Source organism: Oncorhynchus gorbuscha, linkage group LG21 (assembly GCF_021184085.1).
Source record: "Oncorhynchus gorbuscha isolate QuinsamMale2020 ecotype Even-year linkage group LG21, OgorEven_v1.0, whole genome shotgun sequence".
Lineage (NCBI taxonomy): Eukaryota > Metazoa > Chordata > Actinopteri > Salmoniformes > Salmonidae > Oncorhynchus > Oncorhynchus gorbuscha.
In genome coordinates this window covers 37,522,805-37,547,310 of record NC_060193.1, presented here as the reverse complement: position 1 = coordinate 37,547,310, position 24,506 = coordinate 37,522,805, and the positions used below count along the sequence as shown (strand labels likewise).

The following is a 24,506-nucleotide window of genomic DNA, read 5'->3' as shown; positions in this document are numbered from 1 at the left end:
TTTCCTCTAATAAAACAATGACGGTCGATAGTGCCAGGATCCGCTGGTAAAATTGACTGTTATGCCTGGCTTTAGCCCTAGGAGCCTCGACTGTGTTGATTGTTAATTTATCTAACTAACAGTGGTTGCAATAGTATGAATATGAAAATGTGATTTTTTTCACTCACGTTCCCACTTGATATGATTAAATGACAATGTCATATTAATGATATGAAATTGATATATTAATTTAAACAAGGCAATTTGTCTCGATGGAACAATATGACAGAATTGCCTATTATTTTGGCGGATAGGAAAATGAAGAGGCTCGGATTTGATCTTATTTGAAAAGGAACTTGCGCTGTTACAGTACACCTTAGGGTTTTCTTTTTTCTCTTCTCTTTCTCACAGGGGTATCATAGACCAAGACATTACATCGCCACACAAGGTAATTACATTGGATGGAGGGGAGATCTGTAAAGACAGTAGACAGCTGGAAAAGTGTTCCCAGATGTAGGGGAGGTAATTACTTGGTTGCCCTATAAAAAGAAAAACACAGTTAAAGCCAATAACAAACTTAAGACACCATTCCTTTAGTACCATAAAAAAATCGGAGCTTATCTTAAATAGATCGTGGGCATGGTTGTGCAGTGGATAAGTTGCTCTTCTTCTGGGATCAGATAATGAAGGATGAGACGGTGATGTCAAGATTCTTCAGAAAGTATAACTGCATTGTGAAGCCAATGGAAACTAATGACACAATTCAAACACTTGGCTCCTATGTGTACTTCCCGGTTCCTGTTATGATCTCTGTCCAATACTTCTTGATAATATCCTTGCTTTCTTTTCTCCTTCCAGGCAGTGGTGACAAAAGTACCCAATTGTCATACTTTAGTAAAAGTATAGATACCTTTATAGGAAATTACTCAAGTAAAAGTGAAAGACACCCAGTAAAATACTGCTTGAGTAAAAGTCTAAAAGTCTAAAAGTATTTGGTTGTAAATATACTTCGAAAGCCTCGAAAGTAAAAGTATAAATCATTTTAAACTCCTTATATTAAGCAAAGCAGATGGCACCATTTTATTTTGTATTATTTTATTTACGGATAGCCAGGGGCACATGCCAACACTTATTTACAAAAGATGCATTTGTGTTTAGTGAGTCTGCCAGATCAGAGGAAGTTGGGATGACCACATGTTCTCTTGAGAAGTGAATTAATTGGATCATTTTCCTGTCCTGCTATGTCATGTTTGTCATTTATTGTCATGTCTTGTCCCTGTGCTCCCCATGCTATTCGTTTCCCTCTGCTGGTCTTGTTTGGTTCTTTCCCTCCTATCCCTCTCTCTCCCCCTCCCTCTCTCACTCTCTCGCTCTCTCTTCTCTCTGTCGTTCCGTTCCTGCTCCCAGCTGTTCCTATTCCCCTAATCATCATTTAGTCTTCCCACACCTGTTCCCGATCCTTTCCCCTGATTAGAGTCCCTATTTATTCCTTTGTGATCCGTTCCTGTGCCGTCGGTTCCTTGTATTGTATTCACCATGCTGTGATTGCGTTTCGCCCTGTCCTGTCGTGTTTTTGCCGTGATTGTGTATCACCCTGTCCTGTCGTGTTTTGTGCCTTCATCAGACGCTGCGTGTGAGCAGGTGTCTCAGTCGACTACGGCCTGCGCCTACCCAAGCGACCTGCAGTCTGTGGCCGCTTCTCCAGTTGTTTTCCCCTCTACAATCTAGAGGATTTCTGTTATTCCGTTTTGAACATTAATAAACTCTGTTTCTGTTAAGTCGCGTTTGGGTCCTCGTTCACCTGCATGACAGAAGGAACCGACCAAGGAATGGACCCAGCGACTTCAGACGCTCGTTACACTGCCGTCGAGATCCAAGGAGCCATGCTCGGCAGACACGAGCAGGAATTGTCCGCTGCTCGCCATGCCGTGGAGAACCTGGCCGCTCAGGTTTCCGACCTCTCTGGACAGTTCCAGAGTCTACGTCTCGTGCCACCTGTTACTTCCTGGCCTGCCGAGCCTCCAGAACCTAGGGTTAATAACCCACCTTGCTACTCCGGGCAGCCCACTGAGTGCCGCTCCTTTCTCACGCAGTGTGAGATTGTGTTCTCTCTCCAACCCAACACATACTCTAGAGAGAGAGCTCGGGTTGCTTACGTCATTTCACTCCTTACTGGCCGGGCTCGAGAATGGGGCACAGCTATCTGGGAGGCAAGGGCTGATTGCTCTATCAAATTCCAGAACTTTAAAGAGGAGATGATTCGGGTTTTTGACCGTTCAGTTTTTGGTGGGGAGGCTTCTAGGGCCCTGGCTTCCTTATGCCAAGGTGAACGGTCCATAACGGATTATTCCATTGAGTTTCGCACTCTTGCTGCCTCTAGTGAGTGGAACGAGCCGGCGCTGCTCGCTCGTTTTCTGGAGGGACTCCACGCAGTGGTTAAGGATGAGATTCTCTCCCGGGAGGTTCCTTCAGATGTGGACTCTTTGATTGCTCTCGCCATCCGCATAGAACACGGGTAGATCTTCGTCACCGGGCTCGTGGAAGAGAGCTCGCATCAACGGTGTTTCCCTGCTCCGCATCGCAACCATCTCCCTCCTCTGGCTTTGAGACTGAGCCCATGCAGCTGGGAGGGATTCGCATCTCGAATAAGGAGAGGGAACGGAGGATCACCAACCGCCTGTGCCTCTATTGCGGAGTTGCTGGACATTTTGTTAATTCATGTCCAGTAAGAGGCCAGAGCCCATCAGTAAGCGGAGGGCTACTGGTGAGCGCTACTACTCAGTCCTCTTCATCTAGATCTTGTACTACTATGTCGGTCCATCTACGCTGGACCGGTTCGGGTGCTACATGCAGTGCCTTGATTGACTCTGGGGCTGAAGGTTGTTTCATGGACGAAGCATGGGTTCGGAAACATAACATTCCTTTCAGACCGTTAGACAAGCCTACGCCCATGTTTGCCTTAGATGGTAGTCATCTTCCCAGTATCAAATTTGAGACACTACCTTTAACTCTCACAGTATCTGGTAACCACAGTGAGACTATTTCTTTTTGATTTTCCGTTCACCGTTTACACCTGTTGTTTTGGGTCATCCCTGGCTAGTATGTCATAATCCTTCTATTAATTGGTCTAGTAATTCTATCCTATCCTGGAACGTTTCTTGTCATGTGAAGTGTTTAATGTCTGCCATCCCTCCCGTTTCTTCTCTCCCTACTTCTCAGGAGGAACCTGGCGATTTGACAGGAGTGCCGGAGGAATATCATGATCTGCGCACGGTCTTCAGTCGGTCCCGAGCCAACTCCCTTCCTCCTCACCGGTCGTATGATTGTAGTATTGATCTCCTTCCAGGGACCACGCCTCCTCGAGGTAGACTATACTCTCTGTCGGCTCCCGAACGTAAGGCTCTCGAGGATTATTTGTCTGTGTCTCTTGACGCCGGTACCATAGTGCCTTCTTCTTCTCCGGCCGGGCGGGGTTCTTTTTGTTAAGAAGAAGGACGGTACTCTGCGCCCCTGCGTGGATTATCGAGGGCTGAATGACATAACGGTTAAGAATCGTTATCCGCTTCCCCTTATGTCATCAGCCTTCGAGATTCTGCAGGGAGCCAGGTGCTTTACTAAGTTGGACCTTCGTAACGCTTACCATCTCGTGCGCATCAGAGAGGGGACGAGTGGAAAACGGCGTTTAACACTCCGTTAGGGCATTTTGAGTACCGGGTTCTGCCGTTCGGTCTCGCCAATGCGCCAGCTGTTTTTCAGGCATTAGTTAATGATGTTCTGAGAGACATGCTGAACATTTTTGTTTTTGTCTATCTTGACGATATCCTGATTTTTCTCCGTCACTCGAGATTCATGTTCAGCACGTTCGACGTGTTCTACAGCGCCTTTTAGAGAATTGTCTCTACGTAAAGGCTGAGAAGTGCTCTTTTCATGTCTCCTCCGTTACTTTTCTCGGTTCCGTTATTTCCGCTGAAGGCATTCAGATGGATTCCGCTAAGGTCCAAGCTGTCAGTGATTGGCCCGTTCCAAGGTCACGTGTCGAGTTGCAGCGCTTTTTAGGTTTCGCTAATTTCTATCGGCGTTTCATTCGTAATTTCGGTCAAGTTGCTGCCCCTCTCACAGCTCTTACTTCTGTCAAGACGTGTTTTAAGTGGTCCGGTTCCGCCCAGGGAGCTTTTGATCTTCTAAAAGAACGTTTTACGTCCGCTCCTATCCTCGTTACTCCTGACGTCACTAGACAATTTATTGTCGAGGTTGGCGCTTCAGAGGTAGGCGTGGGAGCCATTCTATCCCAGCGCTTCCAGTCTGACGATAAGGTTCATCCTTGCGCTTATTTTCTCATCGCCTGTCGCCATCTGAGCGCAACTATGATGTGGGTAACCGTGAACTGCTCGCCATCCGCTTAGCCCTAGGCGAATGGCGACAGTGGTTGGGGGCGACCGTTCCTTTTGTCGTTTGGACAGACCATAAGAACCTTGAGTACATCCGTTCTGCCAAACGACTTAATGCCCGTCAAGCTCGTTGGGCGTTGTTTTTCGCTCGTTTCGAGTTTGTGATTTCTTACCGTCCGGGTAGCAAGAACACCAAGCCTGATGCCTTATCCCGTCTGTTTAGTTCTTCTGTGGCTTCTACTGATCTCGAGGGGATTCTTCCTTATGGGCGTGTTGTCGGGTTGACAGTCTGGGGAATTGAAAGACAGGTTAAGCAAGCACTCACGCACACTGCGTCGCCGCGCGCTTGTCCTAGTAACCTCCTTTTCGTTCCTGTTTCCACTCGTCTGGCTGTTCTTCAGTGGGCTCACTCTGCCAAGTTAGCTGGTCATCCCGGTGTTCGAGGCACTCTTGCGTCTATTCGCCAGCGCTTTTGGTGGCCGACTCAGGAGCGTGACACGCGCCGTTTCGTGGCTGCGTGTTCAGACTGCGCGCAGAAGAAGTCTGGTAATTTTTTTCTGCTTCTGCTCCTGGTCTTGCTGGGTCTCAGTCTGTTCCCTGCCATCGCATCTCTCCTGTTCTTGTCCCTGCCCTTGCTGTGTCTCAGTCTGTCCCTAGTTCTCATTTTTTTTTTAGAGTAGTACCCTAGTTTCCCTTTTTATCGTTTTTCGTTACGGTCCTGAGGAGAGGAGTTGGGTTCTTTCTCGGGACGTGCTGGACCGTTTGATCTATGATTTCCTCCGTTGCTGCCAGTGTTCCTCCTCGAGAGCGCCAGGAGCGCTCGGTGAGTGGGGGTACTGTCATGTTTGTCATTTATTGTCATGTCTTGTCCCTGTGCTCCCCATGCTATTCGTTTCCCTCTGCTGGTCTTGTTTGGTTCTTTCCCTCCTATCCCTCTCTCTCCCCCTCCCTCTCTCACTCTCTCGCTCTCTCTTCTCTCTGTCGTTCCGTTCCTGCTCCCAGCTGTTCCTATTCCCCTAATCATCATTTAGTCTTCCCACACCTGTTCCCGATCCTTTCCCCTGATTAGAGTCCCTATTTATTCCTTTGTGATCCGTTCCTGTGCCGTCGGTTCCTTGTATTGTATTCACCATGCTGTGATTGCGTTTCGCCCTGTCCTGTCGTGTTTTTGCCGTGATTGTGTATCACCCTGTCCTGTCGTGTTTTGTGCCTTCATCAGACGCTGCGTGTGAGCAGGTGTCTCAGTCGACTACGGCCTGCGCCTACCCGAAGCGACCTGCAGTCTGTGGCCGCTTCTCCAGTTGTTTTCCCCTCTACAATCTAGAGGATTTCTGTTATTCCGTTTTGAACATTAATAAACTCTGTTTCTGTTAAGTCGCGTTTGGGTCCTCGTTCACCTGCATGACATGCTAGGCATTCAACATGTAATGAGTACTTTTGGGTGTCTGGGAAAATGTATGGAGTAAAAAGCACACTGCTCCAAAAAATAAATAGAACAATTAAACAACACAATGTAACTCCAAGTCAATCACACTTCTGTGAAATCAAACTGTCCACTTAGGAAGCAAAACTGATTGACAATACATTTCACATGCTATTCTGGACAGGTGGAAATTGTAGGCAATTAGCAAGACACCCCCAATAAATAAGTAGTTCTGCAGGTGGTGACCACCTACCACTTCTCAGTTCCTATGCTTCCTGGCTGATGTTTTGGTCACTTTGAATGCTGGCGGTGCTTTCACGCTAGTGGTAGCATGAGATGGCACATCAATGCGAGCTGTGGCAAGAAGGTTTGCTGTGTCTGTCAGCGCAGTGTCCAGAGCATCGAGGCGCTACCAGGAGACAGGCCAGTACATCAGGAGATGTGGAGGAGGACGTAGGAGGTCAACAACCCAGCAGCAGGACCGCTACCTCCGCCTTTGTGCAAGGAGGAGCAGGAGGAGCACTGCCAGAGCCCTGCAAGATGACCTTCAGCAGGCCACAAATGTGCATGTGTCTGCTCAAACGGTCAGAAACAGACTCCATGAGGGTGGTATGAGGGCCCGACATCCAGAGGTGTGGGTTGCGCTTACACCCCAACACCGTGCAGGACGTTTGGCATTTGCCAGAGAACACCAAGATTGGAAAATTTGCCACTTGCGCCCTGTGCTCTTCACAGATGAAAGCAGGTTCACACTGATCACGTGACAGACGTGACAGAGTCTAGAGAAACCGTGGAGAACGTTCTGCTGCCTGCAACATCCTCCAGCATGATGGTGTGGGTTCCTCCATGTGCTTGCCAGAGGTAGCCTGACTGCCATTAGGTACCGAGATGAGATCCTCAGACACCTTGTGAGACCATATACTGGTGCGATTGGCCCTGGGTTCCTCCTAATGCAAGACAATGCTAGACCTCATGTGGCTGGAGTGTGTCAGCAGTTCCTGCAAGCGGAAGGCATTGATGCTATGGACTGGCCCGCCCGTTCCCCCGACCTGAATCCAATTGAGCACATCTGGGACATCATGTCTCGCTCCATCCACCAACGCCACGTTGCACCACAGACTGTCCAGGAGTTGGCGGATGCTTCAGTCCAGGTCTGGGAGGCGATCCCTCGGGAGACCATCCACCACCTCATCAGGAGCATGCCCAGGCGTTGTAGGGATGTCATACAGGCACATGGAGGTCACACACACTACTGAGCCTCATTTTGACTTGTTTTAAGGACATTACATCAAAGTTGGATCAGCCTGTAGTGTGGTTTTCCACTTTAATTTTGAGTGTAACTCCAAATCCAGACCTCCATGGGTTGATCAATTTGATTTCCATTGATCATTTTTGTGTGATTTTGTTGTCAGCACATTCAACTATGTAAAGAAAAGTATTTAATAAGAATATTTCATGCATTTAGATCTAGGAAGTGTTATTTTAGTGTTCCCTTTATTTTTTTGAGCAGTGCACATTATTTGCATTAGGAGTGAAGTAAAAGTTGTCAAAAATATAAATAGTAAAGTACAGATACCCCAAAAACGACTTAAGTAGTACTTTAAAGTACTTTTACTTAAGTACTTTACACCACTGCTTCCAGGCCCCATGCAGGAGACTGTGAGAGATTTCTGGAGGATGATCTGGCAAGAGAATTCTGGCAGTATCGTCATGGTTACGAACCTGGTGGAAGTGGGCAGGGTGAGTTCATCAAAGCGGATTTGAAAGGTGTTCGAAGAGTACTAATCTGGGGACACTTATGACGTTATTGCAGAACCATCAACGTTCTAAACATGTTCAAAATAAATCAACAACAAATGACTTGTTTTGTTTTCAATGCCATTCAATTAGGCAACTTTGTATATTATGACTATAATATCAACCACAGAAATAGAATGAAATGATTGGTCCTGTGTAATATTTGTTCTGTCCATTTCAGGAGCACTTTTGTCTGACCTTTGCACTCCAGAAGCAAAAGTCCCAAACAGCCTCTTGAAGAGACAAGGATTTGACCATGTATGTTTCTCTTCCCAGGTGAAGTGCGTGAGGTACTGGCCTGACGAGACTGATGTGTACGGAGATATCAAGGTGACACTGATCGAGACAGAGCCACTGGCCGAGTACGTCATTCGCACCTTCACAGTCCAGAAGGTAAACCGACTAAGTCAATAACCATTCTCTCTTGTTTTGTTTTCATTCATTCCAACCAAACGGATTTACATTTGTGGTTGACTGCAAGGTGAAGCTATGTTGTTCAACTGGGAAATGAGAGTATAATTGAACACTAGTAATCAGTAAGGATTTGCATTGAAAGAAGCACAATATAATTGGTATGCAGGATTCAGAATTCGACACCATTGTTCTGTTAGCTCTCTTTGAAAGGCAAACATCAGAGAAACAAGCTTTGATAGTCTTGAAATTCATCTTTTGTGGCTCTGTAAAAGCCGCTTAAGCAGACAACACAACAGCTTGTAGTCAACGAATTTTGCATGCAATTAATCCATCAGTTTTACAAGAAAGCCAAAGTTCCTTTTAACCTTCTCACACTCTCCATTTGAATGGGAAACAGGACTTTGTCATTACTATCACACCACAACCTTAATTCCCGGGCCTTAAAAAGCAGTGCACAGTGATGGGTTCATGCTTCGTATGCTTTCAAATATAACGTATTAAATCATTTGAATTGTGTCAAATAATGAGCTCTGAAATTATGAAAAGCATTATTAATGACGAATCCAAAGGGATTATTTTTACTGCACCACACAGATATATTTTAAAGCATGTACACATACACAGACTTCAATCTGTTGAAAATAAAATAAAACAGAGCCCACTGGATTGGCAAACGTGGACATAGTTTACCCCCGATTTACACCGTTACCACCTTCAATACTGCACCTGTTGACCCAATTGTCCATATACTCCAAACAGGCGAGATATTTTAACTGCAGTGTTGAAGTATTATGTGGGCTTTGCCGGCATATCAACGCTGGCATGAAGGGATTAAAGAGTTAACCAACCCAAATGGCAATTACGCACTTAGCATTAGAAATGAAGCACATTAGTATATTAGGAGCCTCATTAGCTACTGTACATGTAGCAGCAACTCTTCCTGGGGTCCATATAAAACATAGAAATGCATGACAAAGTACAGAACAGTAAAAGACCAGAACATTTAAAATAAAAAATTACAATTAATAAGAGTATATATATAGGAAAGACACTAAGAGATAACAAAAATACTATTGACACACTATTCATATAAACATATTCTTATATACAGTGCAGTTAAATGAGAGTTAAACAGGAGTGGAGGTGTGAAGCCTGTGATCAGTATTACTACTGTAGCCCAGTGTTATACTATACTCTAAATGGCCACTTTCCAGTTTCTGCACATCCACACCCATTATGTGCTGTTGCCTTGGCTGATATACTTATTGGAGGGTTCTATTTCAATTATATTGTTTCGATATCTCCCTTTATGAGAATTCACTCTAGCAGATTTTCTAAAGCCTTGTTCACATTGGAAGTTTGAAGTGACTCAAATCATTTTCTTTGCCTGTCTGATTCTAATCTGTTTATTTCCTGCAGTCTGAACAGCCAAAAATCACATGGAATCAGTTATTTCAAACCACCTTCAAATCTGGTTCCTGGCCATGTGACTTGTTTATGAATGGTCAAATCTGATGAATTTTGTTATGCAGGTGAATGAGGACCCAAAAGCGACTTAACGAAAACAGAGTCTTTATTCCAGTATTAGACAAAAGCGATAATCCTGGATATTATCTAGGTGAAAGCAAACACAGGAAAACTGAAATCCACTCGTCAGTAGAGAGGAATGACTGGAGACGAGACCACAGACCGCAGGTCGCCTCGGGAAGGCATCGGCCGTAGCTGACAATGACACCTGCTCACACGCAGCATCTGAAGAAGGCAAAACACGACAGGGCGGAACAAGGACACAGAACAGCGAACATCATACAAGGATCCGACAAGGACAGAAGCGGAAAACAAAGGGAGAAATAGGGACTCTAATCAGAGGGCAAAATAGGGGACAGGTGTGAAAAGAGTAAATGAGGTAGTTAGGAGAATGAGGAACAGCTGGGAGCAGGAACGGAACGATAGAGAGAGAGAGCGGGAGAGGGAGAGAGGGAGGGGGAGAGAGAGGGATAGAAAAAGGGAAAGAACCTAATAAGACCAGCAGAGGGAAACGAAATAGAAGGGAAGCACAGAGACAAGACATGATAATAAATGACAAAACATGACAAATTTGCCCTCAAGTGGTTTTAGACTGTTATTCAGCATATCTTGTTGCTTGCTAGCTACTCTGTCGACAGTTTGACAAGAACATGTGGTAGCTAACTAGCTTGTTAATTGTTTACAAACAAATGTGAATGTGCTAGAAAGCTAAACAGCTACCTAGCTAGATAATTGACTGCTGTGGCTAGCCAAAAATGACCTGTTGTTAAAGGACTCTTTCTGAAAGCTGGACCATGTTATCCTTTGAGGCTTTAAAGGTGTTCTTACCCTATGATTACGAACATTCAAAGCAACTGGGAAGCATCCATGGCAGGCATTGTTGTCACTTTAGCTTGTACATAACTTCTAAGTGATAGGAAGCATAAGCACCACCACCAATTTGCCTACAACACTGCACACATAGCCGTCGTTTCTATGACAACTGGAGTAGCCTTGTCAGCAAACTAATCTTAACGCTACAGCATTCTAAACGATTCTGTGACTTCAACTTTGTGTCAACAGTTTGTGGGAGGTCCTTTCCGGTTTCAGCTTAATAATGCCCCCATGCACAAAGCGAGGTCCAAACAGAAATGTTTTGTCGAGATCGGTGTGGAAGAAATTCACCTTTCCGCATAGAGCCCTGAATTGGAAGACTGACTGCGAGCCATGCCTAATCGCCCAACATCAGTGCACAACCTCACTTACATACTGACCACACCGCTCGCGTCGCATGTGAAATAAATGTACACATACATGTTATTCGATCATTGCAACCACACTGCTCGTGCGCGTCAACGAGTGTCTGCGTGGCCAGGCGCTTAAATTGAAATTGGTTCTATTTGTAATGTTCAACCAAAACATGCGGACTCTCCTTCACTGCAGCCGAGGAGTGTAAAACATTTAAACGCGTTAACCCTCGCAGGGCTGCAGGCCCAGACGGCATCCCCAGCCGCGCCCTCAGAGCATGCGCAGACCAGCTGGCTGGTGTGTTTACAGACATATTCAATCAATCCCTATCCCAGTCTGCTGTTCCCACATGCTTCAAGAGGGCCAACATTGTTCCTGTTCCCAAGAAAGCTAAGGTAACTGAGCTAAACGACTACCGCCCCGTAGCACTCACTTCCATCATCATGAAGTGCTTTGAGAGACTAGTCAAGGACCATATCACCTCCACCCTACCTGACACCCTAGACCCACTCCAATTTGCTTACCGCCCAAATAGGTCCACAGACGATGCAATCTCAACCACACTGCACACTGCCCTAACCCATCTGGACAGAGGAATACCTATGTGGAATACCTATGTGAGAATGCTGTTCATCGACTACAGCTCAGCATTTAACACCATAGTACCCTCCAAACTCGTCATCAAGCTTGCGGACGACACAACAGTGGTAGGCTTGACTACCAACAACAACGTGACAGCCTACAGGGAGGAGGTGAGGGCCCTCGGAGTGTGGTGTCAGGAAAATAACCTCACACTCAATGTCAACAAAACTAAGGAGATGATTGTGGACTTCAGGAAACAGCAGAGGGAACAGTAGTGGATGGAACAGTAGTGGAGAGGGTAGTAAGTTTTACACATCGGCGTACACATCACAGACAAACTGAATTGGTCCACCCACACAGACAGCATCGTGAAGAAGGCACAACAGCGCCTCTTCAACCTCAGGAGGCTGAAGAAATTTGGCTTGTCACCAAAAGCACTCACAAACTTCTACAGATCACCGCCTGTATCACCGCCTGGTACGGCAACTGCTCCTCCCACAACCGTAAGGCTCTCCAGAGGGTATTGAAGTCTGCACAAAGCATCACTAGGGGCAAACTACCTACCCTCCAGGACACCTACACCACCCGATGTTACAGGAAGGCCATAAAGATCATCAAGGACAACAACCACCCGAGCCACTGCCTGTTCACCCCGCTATCATCCAGAAGGCGAGGTCAGTACAGGTGCATCAAAGCTGGGACCGAGAGATTGAAAAACACCTTCTATCTCAAGGCCATCAGACTGTTAAACAGCCACCACTAACATTGAGTGGCTGCTGCCAACACACTGACTCAACTCCAGCCACATTAATAATGGGAATTGATGGGAATTGATGTAAAATATCACTAGCCACTTTAAACAATGCTACTTAATATAATGTTTACATACCTTACATTATTTATCTCATATGTATACGTATATACTGTACTCTATATCATCTATTGTATCTTTATGTAATACATGTATCACTAGCCACTTTAAACTATGCCACTTTGTTTATATACTCATCTCATATGTATATACTGTACTCGATACCATCTACTGCATCTTGCCTATGCCGCTCTGTACCATCACTCATTCATATATCTTTATGCACATATTCTTTATACCTTTACACTTGTGTGTATAAGTTAGTAGTTTTGGAATTGTTAGCTAGATTACTCGTTGGTTATTACTGCATTGTCGGAACTAGAAGCACAAGCATTTCGCTACACTCGCGTTAACATCTGCTAACCATGTGTATGTGACAAATACGATTTGATTTGAAGTCCAGCCTCTCCCATCTCATCATTGGTTTATAGGAGCATATACCTACGTGCCATATCCTCATTGGTTTTTAGGAGCATATACCCACATGGGTGATTGAAAGATTAACTGAGGTCCTCACTCCAGTCGGTTGTAGTAATGCACAGTAAAGTTGGTTGCCAACCGTCATATAAAGTCCAAAGAATAAAAAGAAGCCCGAAGGAAGGGGAGATGATGAGAAACTAAATTTGGTTTACCGTTTTATCTGTGGATGAATTGTCGGGGTAGTGGACTTTGTGCATTTCAGGTAAAAAGTTGCACGTGGACGTAGGCATGCACAATGGCGCATGCGTCCGGTTTGGTCAGCATGTTATGCTCTTGTTGCTGAATGGAAGCAAGTCCCCACAGCAATGTTCCAATATCTAGTGGAAAGGCTTACCAGAAGAGTGGAGGCTGTTATAGAAGCAAAGGGGGGAAAAACTGCATAATAATGCACATGATTTCGAAATGAGATGTCAGATTAACAGGTGTCCACATACTTTTGTTCATGTTGTGTATTTCAAAGAAATAGGTTCGATATCTCACTGAACGGGGATGTAGACTTCCCTCATAATGCAGAGATGTTCTCTGAAGCCAGACTAGTCCCAAAAATATCACCACTCATCTCGCAGTCTCTGTGCAGGCCAGTCAAGTTCAGTCAAGACCTCGCTTTGTGCACAGGGGCATTGTCATGCTGAAACAGGAAAGGTCCTTCCCCAAACTGTTGCCACAAAGTTGAAAGCACAGAATTGTATAGAATGTCAATGTATGCTGTAGCGTTAAGATTTCCCTTCAATAGAACTAAGGGGCCGAGCCCGAACCATGAAAATCATCCCCAGACCATTATTCCTCCTCCACCAAATGTTATACTTGGCACTATGCATTCGGGCAGATAGTGTTCTACTGGCAACCGCCAAACCCAGATTTGTCCATCGGACTGCCAGATGGTGAAGCGTGATACATTATAGAATGTGTTTCTACTGCTCCAATGGAGGCGAGCTTTACACCACTCCAGCTGATGCTTGGCATTGCACATGGTGATCCTAGGCTTGTGTGTGGCTGCTCGGCCATGGAAACCCATTTCATGATGCTCCCGACAAAGAGTTATTGTGCTGACATTGATTCCAGAGGCAGTTTGGAAGTAGGGAGTTTTGCAGCCCAGGACAGACGATTTAAACTCGCTTCAGCACTCGGCGATCCCGTTCTGTGAGCTTGTGTGGCCTACCCCTTCACGGCTGAGCAGTTGTTGCTCCTAGATGTTTCCACTTCCCAATAACAACACTTACAGTTGCCCGGAGCAGCTCTAGCAGGGCAGAAATTTGATCTTGACTTGTTGCAAGGTGGCATTCTATGATGTTGCCACGTTGAAAGTGACTCTGCTCTTTAGTATGGGCCATTCTACTGCCAATGCTTGTCTATGGAGATTGCATGGTTGTGTGCTCAATTTTATACACCTGTCAGCAACGGGTGTGGCTGAAATAGCTGAATCCACTCATTTGAAGGGGTGTCCACATAATTTTGACCATGTCGTGTAGAACTATGATCTATGATAATATGAATGAGATCTCTCCCTGCTTTCCCCTGCTCTCAAGAGCTCAAGGAAGAGAGGCATGCATAAAAATGACAGGAGGTTGGACGAGTGGTGTGTTATGAAGAGGAGAGGGGCTCACCTCATTCGCCGCTCAACCTGTCTGTCTCCAAGAGTAGCTGTGATTGGTACTTCAGTTAGAAAATCCACTGGAGCAAATCCCCATAATGTGAAATATATCACTCATATTATCATATGACGAGTTTATACAAGTAACCCTACATTTTGGTATCATGCCACGTGCCTAGCAGAGTGAGAACCACTCACCTTCTACTCTGCTGAGTTCATGTTGCCATGGCAAACACGATCTAGAACCTACCTACCTTCCTCACAATCTTTGATTTACTACACATTGTGGCTTTGTTGTGTCACATCTTAGATCTTTACTCCTTATCTACTCGTATTGATTTCGTAATGTAATTTGAACATCAGAGGAAAGGAAATCAATGGTCTCCCAGCTATCAAATCCCTTTTGTTTTGTTCCCTCAGTAGTTACCCATACACACAAGTTGTCATAATGTACTTTTTTTAAAGAAACCAATCAGTAGCTATTTCTATTCAGTTGTTGAGCCGGAATGGGAGCCCGTTTGCCCTACAGTTTCGATGTTCACTGTAAACCTACATGGCGCTGGAATGTATAACAGCTGTTTTACTGACCAATTCTGTTATTTTGTGTTTTTTTTTGTGCAGATCTTAACTTCTTTTGTACATAATGTTTCCAACATCGTTTCCTATGACCGAAAATAGCTTCTGGACATCAGAACAGCAACCACTAACCTAAATCTGGATAAAGATTTCTACTTCAAAGAGTCAACGGCACAGAACATACTGCTCACCCCAGACCAGGCCCTAATCCCTGACAATCGGTAGAGAAAGAGACAACGATATAGAGGCCAACGAGCAGGTACACTGATGAAAGTACAGAGGAGAGTAAATAATCCACCTGTACATTGCATTCAATTGGTGAATCATTGGAGAACAAACTGGACGAGCTCCGTTCGAGACTATCCTATCAACGGGACCTGAAGAACTGTAATATCCTGTTTTTCTCGGAAACTTGGCTGAACAAGGACATGGATAATATTATAGCTGTTTTTCCTATAAGTCAGCAGGAAAGTAAAGGCAGCATCGGGCAAGCTCAAGGGGAGTGGTGTGGGTCTCTTTGTTAGCAACAGCATGTGTGATATCTCTAATATTAAGGAAGTCTCGAGGTTCTGCTCACCTGTAAGAATACCTCATGATAAGCTGTGGACCATGCTATTTACCAAGAGAGTTATCATATTTTCATCACATCATACTCATATTTTACGTAGCTGTTTACCACCCCAAACCTACGCTGGCACTAAGACCACACTCAATGAAGTATATAGAGCCATAAGCAAACAAGAAAATACTAATCTAAAGGTGGCAGTGGCCAATGATTTCAATGTAGGAAAACTTAAATCCATTTTACCTAATTTCTATCATTTCGTTCACCTGTGCAACTAGAGGTGAAAAGCTCTACATCACCTTTACTCCACACATAGAGAGGCAGACAAAGCTCTCCCACGCCATTTGGCCAATCTGAACAAACAACTGAAGTCGGAAGTTTACATACACTTAGGTTGGAGTCATTAAAACTCGTTTTTCAACCACTCCACAAATGTCTTGTTAACAAACTATCTACTTTGGGCATAACAGAAGTCATTTTTCCAACAATTGTTTACAGACAGATTATTTCATTTATAATTATCTGTATCACAATTCCAGTCGGTCAGAAGTTTACATACACTAAGTTGATTTTGCCATTAAATAATATATAGTAATATATGCCATTTAGCAGACGCTTTTATCCAAAGCAACTTACAGTCATGTGTGCATACATTCTACGTATGGGTGGTCCCGGGGATCGAACCCACTACCCTGGCGTTACAAGCGCCATGCTCTACCAACTGAGCTACAGAAGGACCATGCATCTTGGAAAATTCCAGAAAATGATGTCATGGCTTTAGAAGCTTCTGATAGACTAATTGACATAATGTGAGTCAATTGGAGAAGTATCTGTGGATGTATTTCAAGGCCAACCTTCAAACTCAGTGCCTCTTTGCTTGACATCATGGGAAAATCAAAAGAAATCAGCCAAGACCTCAGAAAAAAATTGTAGACCTCCACAAGTCTGGTTCATACTTGGGAGCAATTTCAAAACGCCTGAAGGTACCATATTCATTTGTACAAACAATAGTACGAGTACGCAAGTATAAACACCATGGGACAACGCAGCCGTCATAACGCTCAGGAAGGAGCCGCGTTCTTTCTCCTAAAGATGAACGTACTCTGGTGCGAAAAGTGCAAATCAATCCCAGAACAACAGCAAAGGACCTTGTGAAGATGCTGGATGAAACAGGTGCAAAAGTATCTATATCCACAGTAAAATTAGTCCTATATCAACATAACCTGAAAGGCCGCTTAGCAAGGAAGATGCCACTGCTCCAAAACTGCTATAAAAAAGCCAGACTACGGTTTGCAAACTGCACATGGGGACAAATATCATACTTTGGTCTGATGAAACAAAAATAGAACTGTTTGGCCATAATCACCACCGTTACGTTTGGAGGAAAAAGGGGAAGGCTTGCAAGCCGTAGAACACCTTCCCAACCGTGAAGCACGGGGATGGCAGCATCATGATGTGGGGGTGCTTTGCTGCAGGAGGGACTGATACACTTCACAAAATAGATGGCATCATGAGGAAGGAAGATTATGTGGGTATATTGAAGCAACATCTGAAGACAGGAAGTTAAAGCAAATGGGTCTTCCAAATGGACAATGACCCCAAGCATACTTCCAAAGTTGTGAAAAAATGGCTTAAGGACAACAAAGTCAAGGTATTGGAGTGGCCATCACAAAGCCCTGACCTCAATCCTATAGACAATTTTTGGGCAGAACTGAAAAAGCATGTGTGAGCAAGGATGCCTAAAAAACTGACTCAGTTACACCAGCTCTATCAGGAGGAATGGGCCAAAATTCACCCAACTTATTGTGGGAAGCTTGTGGAAGGCTACGATGTTGGGAAGCATTTCACTCTTAGTCCACAAGTGTTGTTTACAAAGCATGTGATGAATACAATGTGGTTTAATGCCTATATTTGAGCCTCCATTTTGTTGTCAGCCCACAGTTTATAAAATAATATATGCCATTTAGCAGACGCTATCCAAAGCGACAAACGGTCATGCATACATACATGTTTCATAGGAATCGACTGAGCCAAATAGGACCAATGTTTTCAGGAAGTCCACTGTGTATGTCTCTATTTGAGCCTCCATATTGTTTTTTTTTCAGAAGGGCCACCATGAGATTCGGGAGATCCGTCAATTCCACTTCACGAGCTGGCCTGACCACGGTGTGCCCTGCTACGCCACCGGCCTCCTAGGCTTCGTCCGCCAGGTCAAGTTCCTCAACCCTCCCGATGCCGGCCCCATCGTGGCCCACTGCAGGTACATACTGACCATGCTGGGTGGGTCAAATAACACAGGACTACTGGGATGACATATTCATCACTCATGGCTTTCGTATGTGTATTTATGTATTCCTTTTTCATCAGATAAGTTGACTCTGAACATATTAATTCAGTATGTCAACGGCCTGTGCGCTACAAGACTATTAGCCTGCTGAACAAAAGCCTAGGTTCAAGGTTCTAACTCAAGTCTTCAGGTCTCAGACGCATTTCCCTGTCACAGTAATGGGTTTCGAACAGCCTCCATTACATGACTGCTTAGTAACTTGCTGTGGAATCAGACAGCAGAGTTCATTCCCAAACTATAGGGCAAGAAAAAATAAGGGGGCTGATTAATGGAACTATACTCTCGGATTCAGGTAACTCGCAAATACCTGCACACTCTCTTTGACTACCACCTCCTACTACCCCACAGGCCCATGCACTGTCCAGATCCCCACAGAAATAACCACCACAGTAGCTGGGAGCTGTCACTTTCATCTTTAGTGAATGAGCGAGAGCGATGGGAGACTAAGGCCTCTCTCTCTGCTCTCTCTCCTCCACCCTTCCGCATCCCACTCAAACATCCACCCCTTGAGACCGAGGCATTTACATGTAGCTCAGACAGGCAAAGGGGGAGAGGTGGAGGGAGGCTAGGGGGAATGGGGAGAGGGATGGAGGGAGGGAGTGCATGTACACAATGAGATGTGACATGGAGAGGCTGCTAAGTGGCAAAAATGCAATTTCACTTTTGGCTCGGGTCTCTCAAAACAAAGCAGATGTGACTAAGACTTTTTCAGAGTGGATTAACTCAAGTGTCCAGCACTGTGCTTTCTGCTCCCATGAAGCACGGGGCACCTTTCTACCTCTCATACATCCAAGGACGAGAATGGAAGAGACTATGGCAAATGTTATACTGCCACTTTATTCCCTGCCCCTTCTGATCTTTGCACTCTCATACATTGGATTGATGACATTAAACTTCAAGGATTGTTAGGGAAAAAGGAGGGTTCACACCTGTCGAGGGAGAGTGACATCCACCATATAATCTCTGATATCCCGACCTTGGAGAAACGTAAGGCTTAGCAGCACTTAGCAGCAGGGGAGAACAACTGGCAGTCGCCCTGGAATGAGACGAGGAACACAATGTCCTCATTGTAATTATGGCACATAAATCATCAAATACATTTTATAAATGTTATAACAACCCATCTATACTAAAAGGAGGGACAAATTACACGACTGCAACTTGTAAAACGTTACTGTCTGGTAGCTAGCAACTTATGCTAGCTAGCTACCTAGCATTTTTCAGTTTATAGTAATTTAGACATCCAGTTAGCTAACCAGCTAATACTAGCTTTAACTTGCTCACTAGCCATTAATAATCTACTAGCTAATCAAACATATGTTTTTGTTATCAATTAACTCTACTACAGGCTAAACATTTTTCCTTACCTTTACAGAGGTGACAAAAATGTAAAAACCAATGTCAATCACAAATGTATTCTACTTTAGCTAGATACTGTACTACCCATGCTCACTGGCAAGTTTCTTTCCTGCCCCCCAATTTTGACAATGCTTTAAGTAGTCATTGTTTAGTTAGGAACTCCTCTCACCTGGTTGTCTACGTCTTAATTGGACACAAATTGAAAGGAAATAACCAAAACCAGCAGACACGCAGCTCTCCAGGAATCAAAGATGGATTCAGTTAAACCTGTGGATCCAGGTGTGTTTGGGCAGTCAGTACCATAAATAAATAAAGTCATTTCTAGACAAAAGCCATCTCTCTCTCTCTTACTGTGTCTTATCCTTTGGAACATTTTAGAACCATTCAGTTTAGTGCATTTGTGGCACAACTCATGAGTGAGTGGCTTGTGTCTCTTTGAGCACTTTCGCTGTCTGTCGTCATCCATATCACCAGGGATGTAAATGAGCTGTCACAGTACCATATTGAATTCTCTGCTCCTACAGCAGAAGATAATAGGGAAAGAAAGAGAGGGAGGAGATTAGAATTTACAGGCTGTGCTAAGGGCCATTATATACGTGCTGAAGGGCAAGTGGGGGGGAATCACCATGGCATCTCCAGTGGTCTCTGCTGCGGTTAGATATGGCAATAATCAATGGGTGGGAGTGTAGCAAAGGTAAGCTGGTAGTATTATGAACATATTGAATAGCTAGTTTTCTCTGTCTGTAACGTCACTTGGGGTGAGTAAGTTGCTAGTGTTGAGAGAGAGAGAGAGAGAGACTCTGTGTATAGTGCTGCAGGAGTCTCTTAGTTTGAGTCAGGATTTACATACCTAGAATGGAAAAGGCTAGATGGAGAGGGGTGCTAGGGTTTTGCATAGGTGTTTTTGCAAGGTGTTCGTAAAATTATACAAAACTGTAAATGGTGGACAACCCTGTCACTGGTTAGTTTTAAATACTACTACTAGTGTTAAAACTACTCTTTACAAAAGCCTTTATTCTGTCTCATCTAAAGATGTTTGTAATCCTCATAGCAAGACTACTATAACCATGTCTATGTGCAAATTCGCTATAACCATAGACATAGGTAAGATATCTATTGGTTTTGCTAGCTAGATAGCCACTGGGCACAGACGTCAGTTCAACGTCTAGTTTTGATTTACAATTGGTTAAGTTGTCAACTAATGTGAATTGTATGTGAAATCAAAATAGAATGTCACCCTTTCATTGGATTTAGGTTAAACGTTTTTGGGGAAAAAATACTAAATTCCCTTACGTTGATGACTTTTTGCAAATCCAATCACTTTTTTCGTGTTGATTCAACATCATCACATATAATTTTTTGGTTGAAATGACGTGGAAACAACATTTACTGAACCAGTTTTTGCCCAGTGGGTACTGCTGTGACTAGCTAACTTCAATGCAAATGTATTTAGTGAGCATTGAATAAGATAAACAACAGGAAGCTAGCTAGTTAACCATCTGTAGGAACAGGAAGTTTATTTTACTAGCAAGCAAATAAGCATTTGTGGTCAGCACTGACCTACTAGGTAATCATAACAGCTAGAACAGAAATGGGAGAGCTCTCACCGGCTTCATATCCATTGCACAGCAACATATTTTTAAGTATTTCTGAGTTTGCTAGCGAGCTCAATAGCCAGCTAGCTAAATAGCAAAGTCCTGTCTGTAGGTGGCCACCCGCTAGGTAGGTAATGTTTATTAGTTGTCAAATTCACAAATTCACTGGTGTCGCAACATAATAAATACAAATACAACTGAAACCGTCAGCCATAATGCCATGTGAAAGTATCTGATGCAAACTAGCCACTTGTGAAATACAGTCCTTAAAAACATCCTCCATCTTGCTAGGTCCTGTGTAGCTCATTTGGTAGAGCATGGCTCTTGCAAAACCAGGTTTATGGGTTTGTTTCCCATGGGGGACCAGTAAGAATTTTTTTGCATTTACTACTGAAAGTCGCTAAACTTTGGCCCACAGAGCGTAGGCCCCCATTGACAGCCTGCAGAGTAATTTCACATTTCCTGGGGCACTCCTTGGCCGAAATCCCCCTGCCAGGACCCAGTTGTTTGCCGCTCTCACCATTAATCACCGGCAGCTGACAGGCTGTCTGACAGGTTGCCGAGTTACTGAGTGGCCCCCAGCTCCTGAGATCCGGAGCTGGGACCTGTCAGAATGCTGCCGTGTGAATGATGGCTAAGCAGCCCCCCTCTTACCTCTCCTCTACCTCTTCTCCACCACTATCTCCCTTCCATCACAACTCCTTCCCTCCCTTGCTCCATCCCTCCCTCACAGCCCGTTCTGCTGGGTGTGTTTCCTTAACTCCTAACACCGGGGAAGGGGGAAATAGCTCTAACCCCTACCTGTCACTTGCAGAGGTTGATGGAGTGTGCTAGTTGTCTTCACCATAAGGCAGTCCTGCCTCTTTTGGCTAACTGTGGGAGCGCAGCGCGGTTCAACATATGTTTATCATAGGACATGTGTCTTCATGTGTCGCTGCCGCCACTAACTGTGGCAGGTCAATTACAGAGGATAGATTAGGAACTGCACACTCCAAAAGGGTTCTTTGGCTGTCCCCATAGGAGAACCCTTTGTTCTCTTGTTCCAAGTAGAACCCTTTTTGGTTCCAGGTTGAACCCTTTGTAGAAAGGATTCTTAATGGAACATAAAAGGGTACGAAAAAGGGCTCTTCAAAGGGTTCTCCAATGGGGAGAGCCAAATAACCCTTTTAGGGTCCAGATAACAAACAAAAAATTGAAGAGTGTACTGTAAAGACAAGGCCTTACTGGAGACATTGATTACATTTTAAATATATATACTGTATATTTCACCTTTATTTAACCAGGTAGGCCAGTTGAGAACAAGTTCTCATTTACAACTGCAACCTGGCCAAGATAAAGCAAAGCAGTGCGACACAAACAACAACACAGAGTTCCACATGGAATAAACAAAAGTACAGTCAGTAACACAATAGAAAAAGTCTATATACAGTGTGTGCAAATGGCGTAAGGAGGTAAGGCAATAAATAGACCATAGTAGCAATGTAATTACAATTTAGCAGATTAACACTGGAATGGTAGATGTGCAGATGATGATGTGCAAGTAGAAATACTGGTGTGCAAGTAGAAATACTGGTGTGCAAAAGAGCAGAAAAGTAAATGAAAGCAATATGGGGATGAGGTAGGTAGTTAGATGGGCTATTTACAGATGGGCTGTGTACAGCTGCAGCGATCAGTAAGCTGCTCAGATAGCTGATGTTTAAAGTTAGTGAGGGAGATATAACTCTCCAACTTCAACGATTTTTGAATTCGATCCAGTCATTGGCAGCAGAGAACTGGAAGGGAAGGCAGCTAATGTCATGCAGGTGAAAGAGGACCCAAAAGCGACTTAACAGAAACAGAGTTTATTTAAGTCCAAACAGGGAATAACAGAAATCCTCTAGTCTGTAGAGGGGAATAACTGGAGAAGCGGCCACAGACTGCAGGTCGCTTCGGGTAGGCGCAGGCCGTAGTTGACAGAGACACCTGCTCACACGCAGCATCTGATGAAGGCAAAAAACACGACAGGACAGGGCGATACACAATCACAGCAAAAACACGACAGGACAGGGCGAAACGCAATCACAGCATGGTGAATACTAAACAAGGAACCGACGGGACAGGAACGGAACACAAAGGAATAAATAGGGACTCTAATCAGGGGAAAGGATCGGGAACAGGTGTGGGAAGACTAAATGATGATTAGGGGAATAGGAACAGCTGGGAGCAGGAACAGAACGATAGAGAGAAGAGAGAGCGAGAGAGTGAGAGAGGGAGGGGGAGAGAGAGGGATAGAAGGAGGAAAGAACCAAATAAGACCAGCAGAGGGAAACGAATAGAATGGGGAGCACAGGGACAAGACATGATAATAAATGACAAACATGACAGTACCCCCACTCACCGAGCGCCTCCTGGCGCACTCGAGGAGGAATCCTGGCGGCAACGGAGGAAATCATCGATGAGTGAACGGTCCAGCACGTCCCGAGACGGAACCCAACTCCTCTCCTCAGGACCGTAACCCTCCCAATCCACTAAGTATTGGTGACCCCGTCCCGAGAACGCATGTCCATGATCAGTGTACCTTGTAAATAGGTGCGCTCTCGACAAGGACGGGAGGGGGGAGGGGGAAGACGAACGGGGGTGCGAAGAAAGGGCTTAACACAGGAGACATGGAAGACAGGATGGACGCGACGAAGATGTCGCGGAAGAAGCAGTCGCACAGCGACAGGATTGACGACCTGGGAGACACGGAACGGACCAATGAACCGCGGAGTCAACTTACGAGAAGCTGTCGTAAGAGGAAGGTTGCGAGTGGAAAGCCACACTCTCTGGCCGCAACAATACCTTGGACTCTTAATCCTGCGTTTATTGGCGGCTCTCACCGTCTGTGCCCTGTAACGGCAAAGTGCAGACCTCACCCTCCTCCAGGTGCGCTCACAACGTTGGACAAACGCTGAGCGGAGGGAACGCTGGACTCGGCAAGCTGGGATGAGAACAGAGGAGGCTGGTAACCCAGACTACTCTGAAACGGAGATAACCCGGTAGCAGACGAAGGAAGCGAATTGTGAGCGTATTCTGCCCAGGGGAGCTGTTCTGCCCAAGACGCAGGGTTTCTGAAGGAAAGGCTGCGTAGTATGCGACCAATCGTCTGATTGGCCCTCTCTGCTTGACCGTTAGACTGGGGATGAAACCCGGAAGAGAGACTGACGGACGCACCAATCAAACGACAGAACTCCCTCCAAAACTGTGACGTGAATTGCGGGCCTCTGTCTGAAACGGCGTCTAACGGGAGGCCATGAATTCTGAATACATTCTCAATAATGATTTGTGCCGTCTCCTTAGCGGAAGGAAGTTTAGCGAGGGGAATGAAATGTGCCGCCTTAGAGAACCTATCGACAACCGTCAGAATCACAGTCTTCCCCGCAGACAAAGGCAGACCGGTAATGAAGTCTAAGGCAATGTGAGACCATGGTCGAGAAGGAATGGGGAGCGGTCTGAGACGACCGGCAGGAGGAGAGTTACCCGACTTAGTCTGCGCGCAGTCCGAACAAGCAGCCACGAAGCGGCGCGTGTCACGCTCCTGAGTCGGCCACCAAAAGCGCTGGCGAATAGACGCAAGAGTGCCTCGAACACCGGGATGACCAGCTAACTTGGCAGAGTGAGCCCACTGAAGAACAGCCAGACGAGTGGAAACAGGAACGAAAGGAGGTTACTAGGACAAGTGCGGCGACGCAGTGTGCGTGAGTGCTTGCTTAACCTGTCTTTCAATTCCCCAGACTGTTAACCCGACAACACGCCCATAAGGAAGA

General features: G+C 45.1%; 1 protein-coding gene across 1 annotated transcript in view; it reads left to right on the top strand.

Annotated features, from left to right (window-relative positions):
• The window catches only part of LOC124008536 (receptor-type tyrosine-protein phosphatase T-like), a 553,654-nt gene that overhangs the window by 471,977 nt on the left and 57,171 nt on the right, over positions 1–24,506 (top strand). Inside the window, 4 exon segments of the mRNA XM_046319881.1 lie at positions 391–427; positions 7,433–7,530; positions 7,864–7,980; positions 17,526–17,680. Coding sequence (XP_046175837.1) covers positions 391–427; positions 7,433–7,530; positions 7,864–7,980; positions 17,526–17,680 — 407 coding nt within the window.